At 42.8% G+C, this 22,362-nt stretch overlaps 1 protein-coding gene and 2 long non-coding RNA genes across 4 annotated transcripts; 2 read left to right on the forward strand and 1 right to left on the reverse strand.

Annotated features, from left to right (window-relative positions):
* Positions 1 to 1,910: 1,910 nt before the first annotated feature.
* Positions 1,911 to 6,773, reverse strand: LOC122459246. The gene is made up of 2 exons (XR_006279790.1): positions 6,376 to 6,773; positions 1,911 to 4,409 (listed from the first exon to the last, which is right to left on the reverse strand). It is a non-coding gene; the product is annotated as an uncharacterized LOC122459246 (long non-coding RNA).
* A 481-nt stretch (positions 6,774 to 7,254) lies between these two features.
* LOC119853078 (protein CLN8-like) lies at positions 7,255 to 18,011 on the forward strand. 2 transcript variants are annotated; one of them, XM_038395507.2, is made up of 3 exons: positions 7,255 to 7,581; positions 10,813 to 11,466; positions 13,257 to 18,011. In XM_038395507.2, exons 2-3 carry the CDS (start codon positions 10,924 to 10,926, stop codon positions 13,578 to 13,580), a joined length of 867 nt encoding a protein of 288 aa, XP_038251435.1. In that variant the 5' UTR covers positions 7,255 to 7,581; positions 10,813 to 10,923; the 3' UTR covers positions 13,581 to 18,011. The 2 variants fall into 2 exon arrangements, with proteins under 2 accessions (XP_038251435.1, XP_043366281.1); XM_043510346.1 differs by lacking the exon at positions 7,255 to 7,581 and adding an exon at positions 9,742 to 9,759.
* Positions 9,766 to 18,011, forward strand: LOC122459244. Its single transcript, XR_006279788.1, has 2 exons — positions 9,766 to 10,738; positions 13,767 to 18,011. It is a non-coding gene; the product is annotated as an uncharacterized LOC122459244 (long non-coding RNA).
* Positions 18,012 to 22,362: the final 4,351 nt, after the last annotated feature.

Genomic DNA, 22,362 nt, shown 5'->3' on the forward strand with positions numbered 1-22,362 from the left:
CCTCCCCTGCTTGCACTATTCGTCATCCTTTTGTTACTTGCTCTACTTGAGCCTTGGATATCTCAATTCCTTATTCATGAGTTCTTGGACATGTTATCGGGAAAAAGATACTATGAGAAATCCAATTACTCCTGGCAGCTAGAGTCAGATCCTCAGGTGTGCTGAAGCTGTGCTTGGTGTGGCTGAAGTAAGGGGCAAAGGTGACTTTCAACATTTTTTCTTCCTCCAATCCTGGGTCTGTCTGGGAGCTGATTGATCCACTAGCATATTTTAGAGCAGCCTTGAGGCTTGCACTAGGTTGGAAGAGATCCTTAGGGGCCATTTCATCAATTGGAATTACTGCTCCAACTGTATGCCTCTTACCTCCAACATCAGGAGTCTACAGCTGCATCAGGAGTATTGCCTTCTGCCTTAATGAGCATATCATTCTGTCAATATTCTTCCATGGCAATATGTCTATTGCAGAGAGGCCCTTTCCCATATGCTTTATTTTAAAAGGTCCTAGTTATTTAGTTTGACACCAGTCCATTGGACAATGCCATCACTGACTGAACCAGATAAATACTTGATTGCATTTAGCAGTGATATGATCTGGCTGGCCTAAATCTGGGAGGCCCCCGCAGGACTCATTTGATCTCAAGTAAGGCAGTCTCTGCTGCATGTCCAAGGATAATTCCGTTTTGGGCATATGCAAAGCATCCTCAGTCCATGTTGCTTGGTTTCAGTCTCTAGAGGGGAGGAGAATCCCACTTCACAAGCCCAAATTCTCTCACCTGTTAAGAGTTTTTTCCTTTAAGATTTCTCCTAATTTATGTTGGCTGCATGTAATAAAGCGGCCTTTGGTGTGACACTACTGAGAGTATCAATTCAGGACAAATTGCTTAGAGCAGGGCAGTTACAGCCCAAAGCCAGGGGTCCTTTATTACTAAGGCACACGAAACCAGCCAAATGAAGAGGACTTCAGTTTTACCCTACTGGCTAACCAGAAGTCATACGAGCAATTCCCTTAGACACTCCAGTTTCCCGGTATCACCACCAGCACTGCTCCTTATGGGGATGAATGTTATGAAAACCAATACCCCTGTAAAAGAAAAAGAGGTTGTCCCGATCTCAAAGGACCAAGCCCCAGACCCAGATCAATATACCAGTTAGATCTTACCCACAAATCACGCTGTTGCCAATCCTTTAGAATCTAAAGGTTGATTCATAAAAAGAAATAAATATAGATGAGAGTTAGAATTGGTTAAATGGAATCAAATACATACAACAACTGCAAAGTTCTTAGTTCAGGCTTGATGAGATTACTGCTGATTTAAACCAATCAAGTCTCTGGAGTACAAACATCCCAGTTTGGATGGGTAGTTCAATCCTTTGTTCAGTGCTTTAGTTTCAAGCATAGTTCATCCAGAGGTCAGAAGCAGGACTGAAGACAAAAGGAGGGGTTTCCAGGGCCTTTTATATCCTCTGCCATGTGAAAGGACCCCTTTGTTCTTACTGTGGAAAATCACAGCAGCAAGATGGAGTTTGGAGTCACATGTCCAGGCATGACTCAGTTTGCAGGCAGCAGCCATTGCTTACATGCTACCTTGAACGGTCTGAGGAAGGCTCCTCAGATGTGGATTGGAGTCTCCCAAGGTCCATTGTCACTCAAGTGTTTCTTGATTGGGCACTTACTCAAGAAGCTGACCAAATGCTTCACTGATGCTACTTAGAATCAAACACATTGAGATACAGGTACATAGCCAATACTCATAACTTCAAATACAAAAATGATACACACATACAGACAGCATAATCATAACCAGCAAATTACAACCTTTCCATAGACACCTTACTTGACCTCTTTTGTACAAAATTTGGTGCAACTATAGGACTTTGGTTGCAACAGTGATCTATACGGTCACAGTTTATGTCAATAACATCACACCATATTTTTAATGTTTATTTTTTGGATACAGCATACAGGCTAAGAATTAGATCCAATGTTCTTTTTGGAAGTTGTATACCCCTCCCTTATAAACTTCTTCCTCGTATTGCTTGTATTGGCTTACTTAAATACTACCAAGTACTACACTTCAGTACTGCATAAGGACAAGCAAAAAACCATCTTGGAATCCATATACTGAGGAAACCACTGGAAGAGCGTAGGGATATTCATGAAAATTTGGATCCTGATTTTGTCTGAAAACCACCAGTTCCGTCAAAGACTGAATCCTTGGCAGGGCCGGCTCTAGGCACCAGCGAAGGAAGCAGGTGCCTGGGGTGGCCAATAGAAAGGGGCAGCACTCTGTCCGTCATCAGGGCGGCACGTCCAGGTCTTTGGCGCCATTTCGGCAGTGGGCCCTGCAGCCTCTCTCTTCCTCTTCGGCGGCAGCTCAACCAGGCTTTTTTTTGTTTGTTTGTTTTTTCCTTCGCCGTTTGGGGCAGCAAAAAAGCTGGAGCTGGCCCTGATCTTTGGGAGAAAATCTACTTGATAAAATAGGAAAGATAACCATTAATAAGTATAGACTTAGGATTTCATTTTATGTTTTGCTTTTATATGTGTAACCAGATCTGTTTCCACTCATTTTCCTTTCTCAGTGTGTCCAAAGTCTTAATCTGTTAATAAACTTATGATTTTTTTGCTGTAAATATATTTCAGTGCTGTAATGTTATAAAGGACCTGATCCTGAGCTGTACCACTCAAGCTATGTGTACACTCTTTCTTTTTGGAAATGGCTTATCTGGTAATAACCATCAGTGTCTATACCAGAGATCGGCAATCTTCAGCATGCGGCCCGCCAGGGTAAGCCCCCTGGCAGGGTGGGCCGGGCCGGTTTGTTTACATGCCGCATCCGCAGGTTCAGCTGATCGCGGCTCCCACTGGCTCCGGTTCGCCATTCCAGGCCAATGGGGGCTGCAGGAAGCAGCGCAGGCCATGGGATGTGCTGGCTGCGGCTTCTCACAGACCCCATTGGCCTAGAACGGCAAACTGCGGCCAGTAGGAGCCGCGATCGGCCGAACCTGCAGACACAGCAGGTAAACAAACTGGCCCGGCCTACCAGGGGGCTTGCCGATCCCTGATCTAGACACGGGCTGGATACTGCAGTAAGCACTCTGAGGGGGTTGGTGTGCACTCAGCACTAGCCTGCACAGAGAGGGCAAGGTCTGCGAACACCTGGAAGGTAGTGCTTGCGGGGGTCAGAGGCTGTTGGTTTTAGGAAGCAGAACCACAGCAGGCAAAGACAAGACTGTTTCACATTAAGGGCAAGTAGTGACTAGATGCCTCAGAAATCTGGGTAGTTCTGGGGAGCATCACAAGCTCATGGCAACTTTTCTTTAGAACTTCTAACTTAGGCCTGTTACTCTTTCTAGTTATTTCTTGTTACTGTCAGATGGGGTGTGCATGTTAAGAATATTCATTTCGGTCTGTCTTTCTCAATTGTTTCCTTGTTGCTGTCTGCTTTAATTTTCCTGACAAAGCCCTGTCAATTCCAAGAATTCAGATCCATTTCTATTGCTTATATTATGCTGATGGTGGGAGCTCTAGATTCTTGCTAAACTTAAAACACAATTCTTGGATTTATTGCTCACTTACCATGTTTTGTACTGGTTTGGAACAAAATTAAAAATAGTGAAATTAGGTCCAAAGTTGTGTTTGTTAATTGACTTGTCAGTGCTTTTGGGAGGGGAGAGTGAATGAAGCAATTCCCTCACCTTCCTAGGGGTTCCTTGATGCAACTTTAAGATGATACTGAATTCTTCTATTGGGCTGATTTTAACCCCTAGTCCAGGAGCAGGATTATTGTTCCTATATCCCAATCATCCACCCTTTGTCTCTCTTGTTTATTTAAATTCTAAGTTCTTCAGGCCAAGCACTGTCTACTATTCTCCTTGTACAGCATCTAGCATACTGGGGCACCATTTTTCATTGGTCCATAGGCACTACCATAATACAAATAATAATTCATAATGAAGTGTAAATGAGCACCCAAGGTGCATGGCAGTGGTGAATTAGGCCCTTGATCTCCATGTTGTAAGCCTCAGATCATCTTGTGCACTGACAAAAACAACGAGTCCGGTGGCACTTTAAAGACTAACAGATTATGCACAGTTTGTGCATTGACATCCTTCCCTACTGTATGATTAAAACTGGAGTGGTAGTTCAGTTTTGTTGTTCATTAGGAGTTGACATTCAAAACATGAAACTGAGACAAAGCAATTAATTACAATCAGCTGTTTTTAACTACAAAATCAGAGGTTGTTTCTATTTCTATATATTGCTTTGGCCGTTTGCACTAAAGAGATAGAGTTTTGTAACTATAAAATGTGACTTCTGATCACCTGATGTGATAGTTTCACATCTCTAATTGTTTGTTTTTGCTTTTCTTGAGAAGCAGCAAAAAGAAGTTAAAGTTGAGCAACAGGCTCTGTAAAGGAAGAGGATAAAAAATAAGGGAAAAACCTTGAGTGAACTGTAAATTACAATTTTTGACTATCTTCCTATGTGAATGTATCATTAACACTTTATGTGACTATTGCAGCATTTAGATTTATGATTGTAACAAAACTTCTTTAAAATACTGCGCTTTAATATGTTACTGGCCATTTTAATATTTGCTATAGGGTACAAAGCAAAACTAGCTCAGAAAGAAAAGACCATATCTTTGATTTAACATGCATATTTAACTTAATTTTTCAAAATCTCTAGCTAGGAAATTAAGATTTTAAAAATAATACAACCTGTTTACAAAAATTAGGCCAAATCCTTCCCTGGTGTGATTGTATTGAAGCCAGTACATACACCAGAGATGAATTTGGCCCATAAGTTTAAATTGTTTTCTCTTGACTTAGTACTCCTTGTTTCATAGGTATTTCTGGAAATGTTAGCTGTACATGACTATTTAGAAATTATTAATTGGATGCAAGGCTTTAAAAACACACCTTGCAAATTATAGGGTAAATACATTGTGAACAAGTCTACCTTCTGCATTGTTTTTAACTGAAAAGTGTACTAAAAATTACAGGTGTGCCATAATAAATCCATGCTATTTTGCTTTAATCTATTATAGTAATAAGGTGTGTGATGTGCACTGATATGAATGAAAGCTACTGAATTCCAGTCACTCTAATAAAAAGAAAAGGAGTACTTGTGGCACCTTAGAGACTAACAAATTTATTAGAGCATAAGCTTTCGTGAGCTACAGCTCACTTCATCAGATGCTGTAGCTCATGAAAGCTTATGCTCTAATAAATTTGTTAGTCTCTAAGGTGCCACAAGTACTCCTTTTCTTTTTGCGAATACAGACTAACACGGCTGCTACTCTGAAACCAGTCACTCTAATGTGTTTCTGAGTTAGGAGAGGTTTCAGAGTAGCATCGGAAATGCATCCGATGAAGTGAGCTGTAGCTCACGAAAGCTTATGCTCTAATAAATTTGTTAGTCTCTAAGATGCCACAAGTACTCCTTTTCTTTTTGAGTTAGGAGAGGAATTTTGCAAAGAGCAAGAAAGCACAAGAAAGGAAGAAGCATAGACAGGGGGTAAAAGACAGGTAGCAGTGTAATTCTTTGAAAGTACTTCTCTTGTCTACCATGGTACTGCAGAATAATTAATACCTAGGTCTTACATAGATCTTTTTATCCATTAATCCTTAAGGTGCTTTGCCAACAAGGGTAAGTACTAGGAAGAAACTAACAGGTGAATTACAAAGTGTACCAGCTGAATTATTTCAGTAACTATTACTTGAATAAAATGAGACTGTTATCCTCCTCTCTTGAGACATTTCAACCTGGACTTGGAAAAGCTCTGGAGCACACAGTGTAGGGACAGGTTTCAGAGTAGCAGCAGTGATAGTCTGTATTCGCAAAAAGAAAAGGAGTACTTGTGGCACCTTAGAGACTAACAAATTTATTAGAGCATAAGCTTTCGTGAGCTACGGCTCACTTCATCGGATGCATCTGATGAAGTGAGCCGTAGCTCACGAAAGCTTATGTTCTAATAAATTTGTTAGTCTCTAAGGTGCCACAAGTACTCCTTTTCTTTTTAGTGTAGGGACTAATGCTGAACCGTCAGGGGCAGAGAAAAAATGGCTGAACTGGGGGCCAACTTGCAGCCAGTGTGAAAGGAAGAGAATAGATGCCGGTGAGATACCAACTGTGTTGCAGATATTTAAATGACTAAATCTGTTGGGATTAAATGTACTTTATGCTGCTGTATTAGGGTGTTCCTGATTAATTGCCTTGTCCTGAGGGCCAGTGCCAGGTTGCTTAAGCCCCACACTTAAATAAATAAATAAAACCGACTATTGGTAGAAATCTTGAATTAAACAAACAAACAAAGCAGGACCCCAAAGGCTGCAGCATTGGGCTAGGGCGGAACTGCAAAGCAAACTGACACAGCGCTAACCAGGGCTTGCCCCGGGCCGGTGCTCAGCCCCTGTGAGCCGCTGTCAGCGGGAGACATCAGAGGGCAGCGTCCCCAGGCAAGAGCGAGACGCGAACTCCCGGGGAAGAAGAGCCGGGGGGATGGGCAGACAGGGAAAGGAGCTGGGGAGGGAGATGGGTACCTGGAAGAAATGCAGGCGGGGGGAGGCGGATCCAAACATCCCCCGCATTAGTCAGGCGTGAGGACTCCAATGCTTCCCAACCACCCGTCTCCGGACACCAGCTGGTCCGGGCTCTTCCCCAGCCCGGTTAATTTAGTCTCTTCCTCCCTTCCCCGCCCCCCAAACATCTTACTTCTTGTCCTTCCCCGATTCCCTCCACAACCCGAAGCCCCACCGATTTCCCCAGACACCCCTGGCTCCTACCGCACCCCCGGCCCCAACGGGGGAGCCCCCAGGCAGGGAAAGCACTGACTGTCCTCCCTGAGAAATGCTCCCCCCCCCACCCCACCCCACCAAGTTGCACAAAGCGTGGCAGCCCTGATCCAATAACATGGCACGGTATAACAACACACCGCAGCGCGGGCACGTAGGACACGGCCAAGCCCCCGCGTGTGACACACTAGTTGTGCGCAGGACACACACACACACACACACACACGTCCGGCCCCGCAGCGGGGTCCTGTCCCGCGGTTCCAGCTCCCACGCGGCTCCACAGCTCAGGGGTTCTCGCGGCGGCTGCCCGTGACGACCCAGTCCACCGTGCAGCGCTGCGCCCGGGCCCCGTGCTAGGGCGATCGCCCTTTCCCTCCGTGCGACGCGAAACGCGGCACAGTGGGGCCGGGCCTAGCCTGACCCCCCGCGCTGCGGAATGAAGCTCCAGAGAGAGCTGAGCGCCGGGGCGGGGGAGTGGGTGCGCTCCACACCCCCGGCCGGGGAGGGAGCGATGGTTGACGTCAGCCAGAGGCAAAGGGTGGGACGGGGCCAGCTGCACGTTATCCCGTGCGCGGGCGGCTCCCGTTGCCGCAGCGAGGAGCTGGGGCTCCAGGCTGCTTCGCTTCCTTTCCCGCTGCCTCTGCGAAGAAGGAGCCCGGGCTTCGCTGGTTTGCAGGCGGCCGCTCGCGGTTTGTTGAGCGCGTGACAGGGAAGCCCCGAGGCCGGGGGGAGAAAACTCCCAGCCGGCAGCGAGGCCTGCGTGCTGCTGAAGCAGACCAGCCAGTAAGTAGCAAGCAAAGGGTGCCGGGGGGAGAAGGGGTTTATTAACTACAGCTTTGCTGAATTTAAGGGCGGGCCTCGGAGAACCCGCGTCTGGTTATTTCGTTGTTGTTGTTGTTGCCCCCTCCTGAACTGATTCATTTGCACCTATTTTCTGTGGGTTGTGCTGTTTCCTCTTTGCAGCAGGAGGAGGAGGAAATGGGGATTAGACAGCGCTAGCAGCTGCTGGTTTCGGTTAAATGCTCAGAAAGCCTCTATCGTGGAAGTATGATGGCATGGCGTGAAGTCAGGGGAGTTCTGAATGTGGGTGGGGCGAGTGTGTTTTTGTTTTCTTTTTATATTTTTAGTTTAGAGAGGAAATGTTTCTGGGGCTTTCTCATCACACCAATGTATCTATGCTTATGTCAGCGGGGGAATAGTCCCGCTATTGTGGGGAACTTTCCTGGCTTCTGCACTACCCCGGTGAAGTGGGCTAGCGAAAGGATCAGAGTCCTCGCTCCCACTTCCTTTACCCAGTGGCCTCCCTGCCCTTGAGGACTCCCCTTCCACTCTCCTGTGTGGCAGAGTCCTCGTAACCCAACAAGGCTGGGCCCAGGATTCCTGGGGGGCTCAAACCCCCAACCCTGCTGTGGTCGCCTAGGACAGAGGCTAGGGTGCCCCCACTCCAGGGTACCCTCTCTCTGCACTGGGCACTTCCCTGACCCACTGACTATTGCATACAAATTAAAGCAAATGCAAGTTATTTAATCAACAATTAATTTTAAAAAGAATAAGGGAAAATGGGAAAGATTAAAGGAAACACTTCAACCCGCTCTGTGGCAGGGAACATCACAAACAGCGTCTCTGGAACGTCCGGGCAGTTCACAGTCTGTTCCCTGCAAGTCCCAGGCCTTCTTCTCAGGCCCTGGCTGTGCTGCAGGGATGCTGTGGGTTGGACGCTTGCTCTGGTGGTGGCCACACGCTCTCAGGCTCTAAGTGGTGGGACCCTTCTTCCCAGTGTCGCCCCTGCCCTGTCGGAGTTATGATCCAAGCCTGGCCTGCAGAGCCTCTTGGCTGAGGCATCTCTCTGTGCTGGGCCTGCTGCCCAGGGTCCCCCTTGCTCTCCCCAGCTGCTCACCACACCCAGCTCCAGACTGCTCCAGCCCCAGCGGCACCACTCTGTCTCAGCACTGCTGCTCTGCCTCCAGCTCCCTGGGCTGCTTCTTTGGCCCCTCTGCCTCTGGTTGCTACAGCTCTGCTCCCAGGACAGGTCTGCTCTGCAGGCTGCTTCTGTGACTCTGCTCCCAGTACTGACCTGCTTCGTGGGCTGCTTTTCTGGCCCCTCTGGCTCTGGTTGCTGCAGTTCTGCTCCCAGGGCAAGTCTGCTCTCTTCTGGGCTGTGCCTTTAGCTTTGGGGCTGCAGCTCTGCTCCCAGGACAGGGTCTGCTCTGTCTGGGCCGCTTTTCTGGTCCCTCTGGATCTGGCACAGCTCTGCCCCCCAGCTTAGCTTCGGCCCCTGCTTTCTCCTTAGCTCGGCCCCACTCTGTCTGACCCAGGCAAATCCAGCTCACACGGAGGACAGGACCTCCCTGGCTTCCTGACTCCCTGCTTAGCCTGCTGCCTTGTCATTCAGGCTGACCTGGAGCATTGGCCTCTCCCCATTGTTCCTGGGGACTATCAGTCTCAGGGTCCTGGTTTCCCATAGACCCTTCCCCTTTTAGTGCTGGGAGCTAGCACCTAGTACTAAACACCCCTACTGAATGTTAGTAAGGGGGCAACACGTATGTTAACGGACCTGATTCTCTATTTGCTTGCATGTTGCATAGTTGTATACATCTGTGCAGAGAGAGTGTAATATTGTATCAAATGAGGATCCTTAACTCCCACTCGTCCAAGATGCAAAGCAGTGGGATTGCTCTGGTGTAAATGATGATAAGCAACATTCCTTTGCTCTGTAGCTATGAGGATATTGTCCCCCTTTTCTGTGATGTATTATATTGGGGAACAGGGAGGAAAAGCATTTTCGCAGAATTTTTTTATTTGTTACTAACGATTCATATGGCTTCCTCTTCTGCATCCCCCCAAACTGTTAAATTAGATATTCTCTTGGCAGTTCGTCCCATGGCCATATTTGACAGAATGTGCTGTGTCCAGCAGTGGTGCACTGCTGACTCCACCCTGATGCATCATCAAAACGAACTGGTGATTATGATATTTTTTAACAAACAAAGTTCAGCATCTTTAAACCACATCGTGTTGAGGAAGTTTTAATGTACTTTATACCCCCAAGTTTGAAAATTCTGGGCTATATAGTTAATAATGATATTATTGTGATGCTGGGGGAGACAATAGAGAGGTTGTTTCTCTATGTCCTATCCTGTTAGTTAGCTTCAGGAATAAATGACCTTTTGGAAAGTGGTCTAATTCTGTTCAGAAATTGACTGTGCATTTCTGTTCACCAGATGATCTGCAAGCCCCTTGCTCATGTAAATAGTCTCATTTACTAGCATAAGATGTTGTCAAATTGTGCCTTGTTTTTTTTGGTGTCTGATATTCCAAATTGCAAACAAAACAACATGCACACCTCTGATCCTGCATACATAATTAAAACAACTCACAGAAGAAAGAACTATGAAGCAGGGCTGTCTTTTTTTTTTTTTTTAATTTTACAACTTTTCAAAGTTGTATTTATTTTTCACAACATGGGACTTAATAGAGAAAAAGACTGTAAAAGCTTCTCATTATAACAGACAAAAAGTACATTCTTCTTTGTTTCAAAGGTCTGTTAATATACCCATGGTAGTTGTTGCTCTTTGCACTTGAATTGTGAATCTTGTTAGAAGTAATAAACATTGGTCATTTAACAATTGCCAAGTATTCTGTAAGGAATTGGCAGATAAACCGTCGAATTATTTAACAGTGTGTTGACAATATTGATAGTTGAGATGTTTTGCTAACGCTACTAGGTCTTCCTGAGGAGTGATTTTGAAAGGCAATGGAAAACTTGAAGATTTAAAAAAAAAAAAAAAAAAAAAAAAAAAAAGTGTTCTATGTATGTAGAAGTAACAGGAAGGGAAGAAAGACCAGTAAGGACAAACTCTTTACTGTAGTGAAACTAGTGAGCTTTCATAAATGACTTTTTCAAGAATGGCTGTCCCTGTGTTTTATTTATATTATATACGTGCGCGTGCACGCACACACACACACAGAGCCATTCTTTACAAGTCTCCTTTCTTCTTCTTTTTTAAATTTCAGATGGGTACCTGCTGTATGTAATGGCACAGGCTCAGCAGCCTTAAAATAGACCACCGTGTGAGTAAGGAACTTCAGACTCCCTCCTGATATTTTGAAGTATAGAAGGAAGAAATGAATCATGCAAATGATGGTGCAATGTCCAGAGCCATATTTGACTGGGACTATGTTCTGTGGGAAGTTCGTTTGACATTACTAGCTGCTGGTTTTTTCATCTACCTGGGAGTATTTCTTCTAGCTCATTGGCTGTCCTCATGGATCAGTGCCACTTACTGTGTTTTGTCAGCAAAGGAAAAGGTCTTCTGGAATATGACTATCACACGTGGCGTGTTTGGAGTTCAGAGTTGCATAGCTGGGTTGTGGGCCATGCTTGTAGATCCAGTTTTTCAAGCTGACAAAGTGTATTCACAGCAAAAGTGGAGTTGGTTTAATTGCTTAATAGCCTCTGGCTTCTTTTTGCTTGAAAATGTAGGTGTTCATCTGTCTAATATTGTTTTCAAGACATTTGATGGGTTCTTGGTAGTTCATCACTTATTTGCCCTTGGTGGCTTTCTTGGGCTGATAACAAACATAAAATCTGGACACTATCTACCCCTGATTGGACTGCTACTTGAGATGAGTACTCCTTCAACCTGCTTCTCCTGGGTACTTTTAAAGGTAAGAACTTGCTAATGATTTTGTTTTAATTACTGGTGATAGAAGTTTCCTTTAAAAATGTTGCCCCTTCACTCCCCTCCCCATGAATATATATATCTGCAAATAAATAATGGCCTCCAAATTTGGAGATGAGTTCTGGGATCAAGGTAGATTTTTTTTTTTTCCTTCCAAACTGGAAATGAATTGACCAAGAGAATCCTTAATTATAGCACCCTAAAAATAGTTAACTAGTGGAAAACAGAAAAGGAGTACTTGTGGCACCTTAGAGACTAACAAATTTATTAGAGCATAAGCTTTCGTGAGCTACAGCTCACTTCATCGGATGCATTTGGTGTTTTTGTTTGTTTTTTTACCTATTTCATAACAAAGAAATAAAATGAAAAAGATTTTAAAAAAATAGTTTTCTGACTCACTTGTTGGGATCTTGTGCATAGGACCAAAAATTAGATGATTATATTCTAATTTTAGAAGGTTTTTTATTATGTCTAAATAGTAACATGAGAGTGGCTCATCAGGTCCAACAATCATAATATAGGCCATTAAATTACTGCTGGAGAATAAAGATGTGTGCTCTATGTCTTCTGTGGATGTGGGGAAGGGAGAATGGATTTGAAGAGATCTGCTATCCTTGTAGGGAAAGAAGAAAACAGCCCTGCTTCCCAAGCCTTAATCAGTTCTAAAGGGTATGTCTTAGTGGTTTAAACTTCAGTTCTAAAATATCTGGAGTCTTTAAAACTGCAGCTCACCTCAGCCCTTCTGAGGTGCTTTCGATAAGAACTTATAAACGCAGAGGTACTTTTTGTGCATATAGATGCTAGAGCAGGCAGAGAGTCATGGTTTGCCTAAGTGGTGTTAGCCAAAATTCCCAGACCCTACTAGCCCCCACTGCAATATTGTGACATGTGCTTTGTTCAGATACTTTATTAAATGGTTTATAGAGGAAGACAATGTGCATGTAAGTGATGCTGTATGCCCATCAATGTTCCCTCTAATTTTTTTATATCCAAGTACAGAATGAATTTTGTTATGTGCACCAATATGGAGGTGATGTGTGGCGGGGGTGGGGCCGAGGGGTTTGGAGTGTGTGGGGGGGCTCAGGGTTGGGGTGTGATATGGGTGGTGCAGGCTCTTGGGTGGGCCGGGATGAGGGGTTTGGGGTGCAGTAGGGGGCTCAGGGCTAGGACAGAGGGTTGGGCTTGGCGTGCAGGGGGGTGAGGGCTCTGGCTGGGGGTGCAGGCTCCGGGGGGGGGCGGAGATGAGGGGTGTGGGAGGGGGCTCAGGACTGGGGCAGAAAATTGGGGTGAGGGGGGTGGGGCTGGGGATGAGGAGTTTGGGGTGCAGGCTGCCTTGGGGCTGGGGCCAGAGGACTCCCCCGCAGCCCTCTCCCCATCTGCTGCAGCCCCGGGACTGGGACTCCCCCAAGCCCTCTCCCGGCCGGCAGCAGCTCCAGGGCCGAGGCCCGCGGCAGCCCTGTATACCCCAACTTGCTCCCCTCCCCGCCCATCCCCTACCTCTCTCCTCTTCAGGCCACTGTGGCTGTATGCCTGGGTGACCCTTTATAGTCTTCCACGCAGCTTAGATGCCCATAGTTTATGAAATGGTTTATAATTCTTGTGGGCAAAAGATTGCACATTTCTATAGCACCTCTAAGCACTCCAGAGGAAAATGATTGAGAGTATATGTGTATGTCTGTTTACATCTAACACAACAGGAAAGCTAAATGTGTCTTATTTATAGAAAACACTGCCTTATCTTGAAGCAGCAATCTCATTTCTCTTTGTCTTTTCCAGATTGGCTGGTCTAATACCCTTTTTTGGAAGGCAAACCAGTGGGTAATGATCCACCTTTTTCACTGTCGCATGATCCTTACTTATCACATGTGGTGGGTGTGCATTTCCAATTGGAATGATGTGGTGGAAAATATGGGACTTCCATATTTTACTGTCTTTTTCATGGGATTATGTGCACTTACAATAGTACTTAACCCATACTGGACATACAAAAAGACTCAGCAGCTCCTCAGTCCAGTTGACTGGAACTTTTCAAAGACAGCAGTGAAAAATGGATCTTTTGGAAAATTAAACGGTGAAACAGGTGAAAAGAAGAGGCTATAGTGCTGCAACAGATATTATGGTAACAGTAAAATATGGCCAGAAGAACATGGGGCAGGTTTACTGCTGAGTGCATGAAAATAGAATTACTTACAAGACGTTTATAAACATATTGATCAGTTGGTAGATTACGGACATCAATCTATACTCATTTATCAAAAGTGTTTAAAATTGTTGCTTCCTAGATAGATATATAATATAAATAATGCAGTCAAAATCTTTAACTCAGTCAGGATTTATGCCGGCATTTTTCTCATGTTGTATAGTGCTCTGTCATTTAGCAGTGAAAAGTAAGCTTCCATTGTTCATTTTAGAATCTACAAGTGCTTTACAAATAGCTAATTAAGCCTCACAGCCCCTCTTGAGGGACATTAGCATTAATAACATTGAATATGCGTGGGAGATATTGATAGTAACTTGTCCAAAGTTAAATTGCTAGTCAGTGACAAAAGTAGGACTAGAATGCAGAACACCTGGCTCCCAGACCCAATGCTACAATGAATTCTCCATCACTTGAAGTCTTTAAATCAAAACTAGATATCTTTCTGAAAGATATGAGAGAATGCTGTAGGTCAAACAGAAGATGTGGGCTTGGTGTAGAGCCAAAATCACTGGGTGAGGTTCGATGGCCTGTGTTATGCAGGAGGTCAGTCTAGATGATCATATTGGTTCCCCAGGCCTTAAAAATCTATGAAAATGCAAAGTACCACAAGAGTCCATAATGAGCTGGCTGTTAGCCCAATTTCTAGTGTACGAGGGTCCATTGCACAAAATCATCCCAGCTGTCGGCACTGATTGACAACCTGGTTGGTTGGCCAGCTGACTAGAGGGAAATTGAGCTGTCTTTTCACTCATGCAGATATTTCCTCCAAATCAAGGATGTGATTGTTGCCTGTTCTGGAACCTCTTCTATGACCACACAGAGAGCTTTAATCTTCAGGGACACTCCTCTGTATGATAACACTCTTACAACATATTTTTGAAATCTTCTTTGGTTTTTTATTTAGGATCTTTATTTTCTTTACAATAAAATGGCTCATTGAGGATGATAATACTTTGCTAGCATCTATCTAGCACAACCCTAAATCTTTCCCTGACATAAAGAAAATATTGTTGGTTTAAGGGTAACTAGTCTTGGACAACTGGTTAAAGTAATCGTACCCAGTTACAGGCTTGATTGGACCAGAACTGGTTGAGGTTGTAGACAAGTGACTCATAGACTCTTCTGTGCAGGAGTAGCACCTAATGGCATGAGTGATGCATTAGTTTTAACGTATAAAACTGGCAAAAACAAAAATGTGCGTGGGGCATATCCCACAATCTGACAAGAACTCTGCTTAATTGTAAATTTATTTCCCAAAGTAACTAGCTTCTATGAGACACGTGGGAGTAGTTTAGGTCAAGGCTCATTTTCCTAACAGTTTTGTATGTGGATGTGTGGGTAACGTACACTGTTTTCCTAATTATAAGGGGAAAGCATAAATTAGCACATTGTATGTAGTGTAAACGAAGCATTTCACTGACACATACCAGGTGGAATGGGGAAATACTGAATGCTCAGAATGCTGTTGGGCCCAAGCAGAAATGTATTAGGGAAACATCAAAGATCTGTTCCTGAGATATAGACCCTTTCACCTCTAGATCATTGGTTCAAATCCAGTCCCAGTTGATGGCAATAGAGTGATTATCTGAAGGCTGTCTAATGAACTATGTGAAATATATTTTGTGGTCTCAGTCCAGTTCCCAGTGGACAATACTCCAAACCCCCACCTTTTTGGCAGTCTCATGAGAAAGGCCATGAAAATCAGTTACCCTGTTATCCATAGGTGTGGCCCCTCCAGATCAGAGTAAAGTCTTATTGTTTGGGCAGCGTGGCACACATTGATCCTGTCCTACAGATAAAGAACCGACTGCCCTAGGGAATCCAATCAAGCACGTTTCAGGAGCAGAAAAGTCACACACAAAATGCTTGAGAAAAGAGTTGAGGATGAATCAATTCCTCATAAACAGAAATGAAAATCTGGGACCCAAATGTGTAGAGAGGCCATACCTCACTTCCAGAGGTTCCAGTGTTGGGTGCTCAGCAAGTCTGGTCACTTGGGAGTAAGATGCTACCTGGAGAAGGCATGGAGATGAGAAAACAAAGAGGTTGGGAATTTCTTGAAACCAGGAGACTGGAGAATTTGTAGAGGCCAAAGAACAGGAGAGAAGTAGCCTCAGAAGTGAGTGAAACAGGAGATTGGGATATACTTGTAATTTTTGTAGTAGTTTGCATGGCCTTGGTTTTAGCACTTGGAGGGGCTGGGATTAGCCAGAGTGCTGGAGATTCAAAAGGATATTGGAAGTGTGTTTCCAGTGGGATTAGGCAGCTGAACAGGTATCTCGAAGGAACTGTGTAATGTGTGTGGGGTTTTTTTTGTTTTTTGTTTTTGTTTTTTTAAACAATTGGGGAAATAATAGGTTTTGTAAAACTGAGTTTATAAAACCTGTTATGAACGGAATAGCTTTAATACACTGATATATACACAATTTTAATTAACAGCATTTCTTTTTTAGGAAAAAGTCAAAGGAAATTTTAACATAATCCTGGAGCCGGTGTAAAATGCTCAGGACAGGAACCTTGTAATATTTTATACTTCTTAAAGCATCCTGCACTTCAGTGGTATCTTATGAATAATTTTGTTAACCTACTGGTGCTTGCTAGCGCAAAAGAGCCAGAGAGTGAAATTATGTATCTAAACTGAATTTTTATTTGGGTGGAGGAAGTGTTCTTTGGTTTTGTGAAAAATGTAGCTAGGGCATTATTTTTATTAATCTGACTTTCACCTTGATAGTGTACCTTGAGCACCGAGATAACTTGGGTGTAATATACTTTATTTTGCTTTATTTCAAGAGGGGCAATGGAGAAGGAGGGAGGCTCAGAACTTGTTAAAGGAAAGGATAAAGGAAGTTCTTCTGGTCTGAATCCCTCTAAAATTATAATCTCAACAAGTAACCTTAAGTGTACAAAATTACTTATCTGTACTAGCTATGCTGCCACTTGTAGGCAGTTTGGTCAGGTTTATTGCTGTTATGCAGATACATATAGAAATCTCTCTTTCTTCTGGACCTAGACCAGTAGCATCTATTTTCTTTGTTTCTTTAGTTCTGAAGAATGAGATATTAATCATGCCTAAATACTGCTAAGACTTTATTGCTGTAGGCCCAGACTAATTGAAGTTCATTTGTAGGTTTTGCTAATGTAAAACTTAGTGTACTCCTTTAGGAGAACCTCATCACTCTCCTGTATGGAAAAGCTCCCATGGACTTCAGCAAGAGTTGGATTAAGCCCTTGGTATGTTGCTGCCATCACTTGCAAAATTTTTGGATAGCCCTGAATGCTGGCCGGTTAATGTATACCGTTCCCCAGTTCAGTGCTCCAGACTATCTTTGCCTTTGTCATGAACAGGATTAATCATTTTAGTGCTTCTTAGAGAAACAAGGTGTTTGAGGTAATACCTTTTATTGGACCAACATCAGATATTACCTCAACCACCTTGTGTCTCTAATATCCTGGGGCTAACACCGCTACAACAGTAGTACTTTTTGTCAGCCTTCTTGCCAATACTCCATATCTTTTCAAACAGATCCAAAACACTCCAGCCACGTATCTTGTTCTGATTTCCACTCTCCTGGGCTGTGTACTTTGCATTGACTTGGTGTCGTGTTTTCTTTTCATTTGTTAAATCAATGTTTGTTTTTAACTACAAACCTACCATGATCACACATGAAGCACATAGACATCCTTGCCGTGTAGATTCCAGCCCAAACTCTCAAGCCCTCCTCTAGATTGCCAGCTGTATCCAAGTCCTCAATTACTGTACAAGAAGAAAAATTTGCAGGATTTATATACCTTGCCCTCTCTTTCTATAACACTCTACTCTTGCCCTCATGAGGGAGACTCCCACTTGACATGGATTTAGAAGACTGTTTAAACTGTCTTTTAAAATACTGAATGTAGTTGGGTTCATTGTACAATATAACTTTTTTTTTTTTAGATGGCACTCGATCTTTGGCTTCTTTGCATCATTAAAAGTATTTTGTGTAATAATTATAATTTGCGTGACTCTTCCATTCACTGTTTTACTGATGAAATGTCTGCTTTTTGATTATTCAACTTCGTCCACTGGTAACCTGCAGTGATTAAATAAGCTTTGCAATGTATATACTAAATGTATCATTTTGTGTATTTATAATGTTTTGTTACATTTGATAAGGATAACATCCTGTTCAGCAATTGTGAATAACTAAAGGATAAAGGTCTTCATATTAACAATGTTTATAAAGAAACAGGTGAAAACTGCCCATTTAATGATTACAGATCATTAATATCAATGCAGGGTCAGAATGTTTTTCTTTTATAAAGGGGACTAAAAATGAAGCACTTTGACGTTACTCCTTGAGTCTGTGTATTGTGTGTCCCAGCCGTGTGGTCTGTGTCTGAGTTAGACCCTACTTGAGTACCTGCATGTGAGTAACTTTACACGTGTATAAGTATTTTCAGGTTTATATTAACCGAAGAGGTCTAGTGAAATAAATTACAATTCAATGTTTAAAAGATGTACTATCCCAGCCTTTTAAAAAATAACATTGACTTGTTTTTAAAGTGTTGCTTAAATGAATTGCCTTGATGCCAGTCCCTCCCAGCCCCCCCGCCCCCCAAAAAAACCCCTAGAGCCAAATAAAAACTTATGTAAAGTCCATTTAGAAAAATAGGCTCATCATTTGTAAACTGGAAAGAAGTTTTAGATTGCAGGATATAGTATAAAAACCCCATCATTTACTGGGAGGTTTTTGGGGGGGCGGGGGAGTTAAAAAGAGAAGCCATAGCTTTGTAACTGCATGATGGACAGAGATAAAAGCCGTAGCATCTGACACCATTACATCAAGAAACGTCCCCCCACACTCTATCTCTCCTTCCTCTTTTCCTGCGGGTTTATTTTAACTAAAATTGCCAACTTCTCCATATGCTTCTGCTAAACATACTGTTTTTAATCATATACAAGTTTTTAAAAAATAACCTATCCTAAACTTTTAGAAGTTTAACATGAAAAAACAGGACATGGGGATAAGAAAACCCACACTGACCTTAGGAGAACTTTGACTGATCTCTCTTTTTAGTGAAACAGTTTTGTATCCAGTCTTTGTTGTCGTGCTTGAGCATGAGCAAGCATTTGTCGTATGGAAACTCTCTCCATTTTCATGAGGCATTATTTCTCCATTGTCCTACCCCATGAAAAAGTGATTAGAAATTTGGTATCAGAAACAGTAAATAAATAACATTCGCAAAAGCACTGGGAGGATTGCATACTTGGTGATATTTCTGTAGCAGTACCTGCAAAGCAATAATCATTTTTTTTGTTTTTATCATCACATTGAAAGGCCCCTAAAGAATTAATTTTCCCGCTCATGTATAACACTCTACATTTTACTTTTATACAGGCTGTAACCCTAAATACTGTACAGCATTAAATAATACAAGATGGTAGAAATGTAGAGAACAGAGGTATTATGGTCACTAAAGTCTTAATGCAGAAGGACTGGAGGGAAATTAAAAGACACAAGTGAAATGGAAGTGTATGATTTAAGAGACTTGAAGAAGAAAATAGTTGTGTGGTTCAGAAGTATTTTTATGTTGTTTCAGATCTCCTCAGTACCTACCACGTGCGGCTCTTGTCAGAGGCACAGACAGAATACCTTTGGTTTTGATGAATTGTAACCTACCAACAAGTATACAATATAAAAATATGAAAGTTAAGCATGTAATGTGTTGCCTTACCTCCTTTCCTTTTGATTTAGGTCCCCAGCCAGTTGTGATATAAATATGCAGTGGACCAAAGTAAGAGTGATTCCATAGCCCAGTGGTTAGGGCTATATGTGGGAGACCCAGGGTCAAATCTTGCTACTGCTATGCGTATTTAATTATTTACACACTTTGGAACATTTCCAACGGGATAGATGGAGAGAGACTGATTCCAGAATAGCCCATAGCACAGTGTATAGTGTACTTTTCTCAAAGGAGGGAGACCAAGTTCAAAATCTTTCTCCACCTCAGGTAGAGGGGCTGTTGACCCCAGCTCTCGCATCCTGTGTGAGTGCTCTAACCACCAGCCTAAATATTATTAGGGGCACCATCACCACAACCATCTCTTCCAGCTGTTGTGTGGGGTTAGCTTTACTCAGAGCACATCTACTCAGTTGGGCCCCACAGGTGAGATAGCTGGGGGAATGCTTATTTTGAGGTTTAGGCATGAACTAGGCACTGGGGTTTAGGCATGAACTAGGCACCCAGCTGCCTAAACTGAGATTACTGTGCATATGTTCACTAGCAGAAACGTAGACAGCTGGGGACTTGAGCAGTGGAAACATGGGCACCTACAAGGTTAAGTGGCAGTTGAACGAGCATTCTGAGGCTCTCAGTGGTGCCTAATGTGGCAATTAGACTCAAAAGTCCTTTTATGGATCTAGCCCTAAATGTCATAATGACGAGAATCCGTTAGGAAGTAAACCAATATTTTTGTCACTATTTGGCCCTTCACAGAACTGGTGGCAGGACAATAAAACTAGCAGGGGCCAGTGCACTTCTGTTATGATTTCGGATGTACTTGGTGTATTGTTCTCAAAGTTGGTAGGCTGAAGAGATGATACGATGTGTTCTTACGCAGCAGACATTTAGATGATTACTAATATTGCCGAATATTAGTTCATAGATAACAGTTAATGACTTTCAGCAATGTATTGAGACACGTACCTGAGTAGTCTACGTATTTGTATATTGGCTTGATTTTTTTTTAAATAATGTAAGCTCTCTGATTCCTAAGTGTTTTGTGCCTTATAAAAGACACTTTATTATTCTAAGGCATTCCTGATTATAGAAGGTTTGTCATTGCCGTCTATCTGTTGTTTATGTATGGGGGCAGGTCCTCAGTTCCATTGGCTTCAAATCATAGCTCCTTGGACTTGAATGGAGCTAGGTCAATTAACATCAATTGAGGATCTGCCCAAGTGACTCCAGGATGTTTACATGTTAACTCTTTGGCATTTAAGATCTAGAGGTCCCAACAGCAGAAAACAGAGGCTGAGTCTAATTCTGAAGCTTCTGCATTACTCCAAACCCAGGAATCTGACAGGAAATGTAACTTCAGAGTACTCCAGGAACAGGTGTGAAAATTTCCTTTATTGAACCAGAGGAATGATTCTGAGTACCAAAACTTTGCTAGGATCTGTATAGGACACACAACAAAGATAGTCTATTTCCCTAAGAACATGCAATCTAGAATAAAGAGGAAACCACTGTACGCTGTGATGTGTGTTTTTTAAAAAGAACCATCAACTATGTTTAAAACCATGGATGTGATATACATTGCTGAAAAATATCGTTGCTGTTTGTCCTCTTTGGAATAACTGCAAGGTAAGAAAGACCCACACAGGTAAACCATGAGTGAGAGCCAGTCTCTCTGTGTTCTCCCATTTAGAAAACTTCTAGAATAAAGGTGTCTCAGAATAATTTTAGTGGTTTTGCATCAGGGCTGCTTGTTTTCCTCTCTCCTTTCCTTATGATTCATTTCCTCCATTGGCTTCTGCACTCCACAGGGGAACAGGGTGGGTTATCTATTTGCAGTGGAAAAACAGGTTAGTTGCATATGAAAAACAGATATTGTTGTGAAATATGTTTGCTCTTTTTTATGAGTCATTGTCCATGAAGTTCAAATAAACGCACCTTGTAGCAGGATAATCCTTTCTGGTAAGTAGAGCTCAAAATTACACGTTGGCTCTCCGTGAAAACACACTTTTAATAAGCCACTCCCTGCTAACTATTCAAATATCTTCCTAAGGAACATCACATCCAAGTTCAAGGTGCATTTCTTTGATGGTGCCTTCTCTAACGTAAATAAAATTAACATTATAATATAAGAAAACCCAGAAAGTCTAAAACCCTACCAAAACAAGTGTGCTTCACTGTAAGCACTGCTTCTTCCAGGGAGAGGATAACAGAACAAACAACACACAGCAGATCTTAGTCACATTGCTTAATGAACAATTGGAAAGCAAAACAAGGCGGGTAGGTAATATCTCTTAGTGGAGTAACTACTGTTAGTGAAAGAGACAGGTTCTCGAGCTACACAGAGCTCTTCTGGAGGTCACTGGAAGGTGCCCAGATACTACAGTGATGTGCACAGTAGAAGAAATAGAGTAGAATTCCTCTTAATTTTAACAACAATGATTTGGAAAGAGTTGAAATGTTTGACATTCAAGAATAGCATTAGAATATCCATGAATTGAGGGGCAGGACGATGTAACTACTGTAGATTTGTATAAAGTGGGTGTTGTGTATTTCATAGGATAGCACTGTGTGTAACTATTCCAACAATAGCATTGTGTAGAACGGTAATAAATTCTCAATAAAACAAATTCCTCCACATACATTTTGTTCTTTTTTGCTTCTACTAGTAGTTTTTCCTCATGTTTTTGTGCCATCATGGCCTATTGGATTTTTGAATCTGACTGCTGAATGAATTGCTCTACAATCAACAAGCTTCCTCACAGTTACTCAAACTAACCTACACAATGCCACAATGAGAAATCCATTTTTATGGTGAGAAATTGCAAAGTCCATATTAGTAGTAGTAAGGTTCTTTATTACATTAGCACACAAGGTTCTTAACCAGGCTTAGTGCTCTACAGTGCTGGGTGCTGTACAAACACAAATAAAGAGAGAGCCCTGACTTGGAGGAGTTACAGTCTA

The sequence above is a fragment of the Dermochelys coriacea genome, chromosome 3 (genome assembly GCF_009764565.3).
Source record: "Dermochelys coriacea isolate rDerCor1 chromosome 3, rDerCor1.pri.v4, whole genome shotgun sequence".
In the NCBI taxonomy this organism is placed as follows: domain Eukaryota; kingdom Metazoa; phylum Chordata; order Testudines; family Dermochelyidae; genus Dermochelys; species Dermochelys coriacea.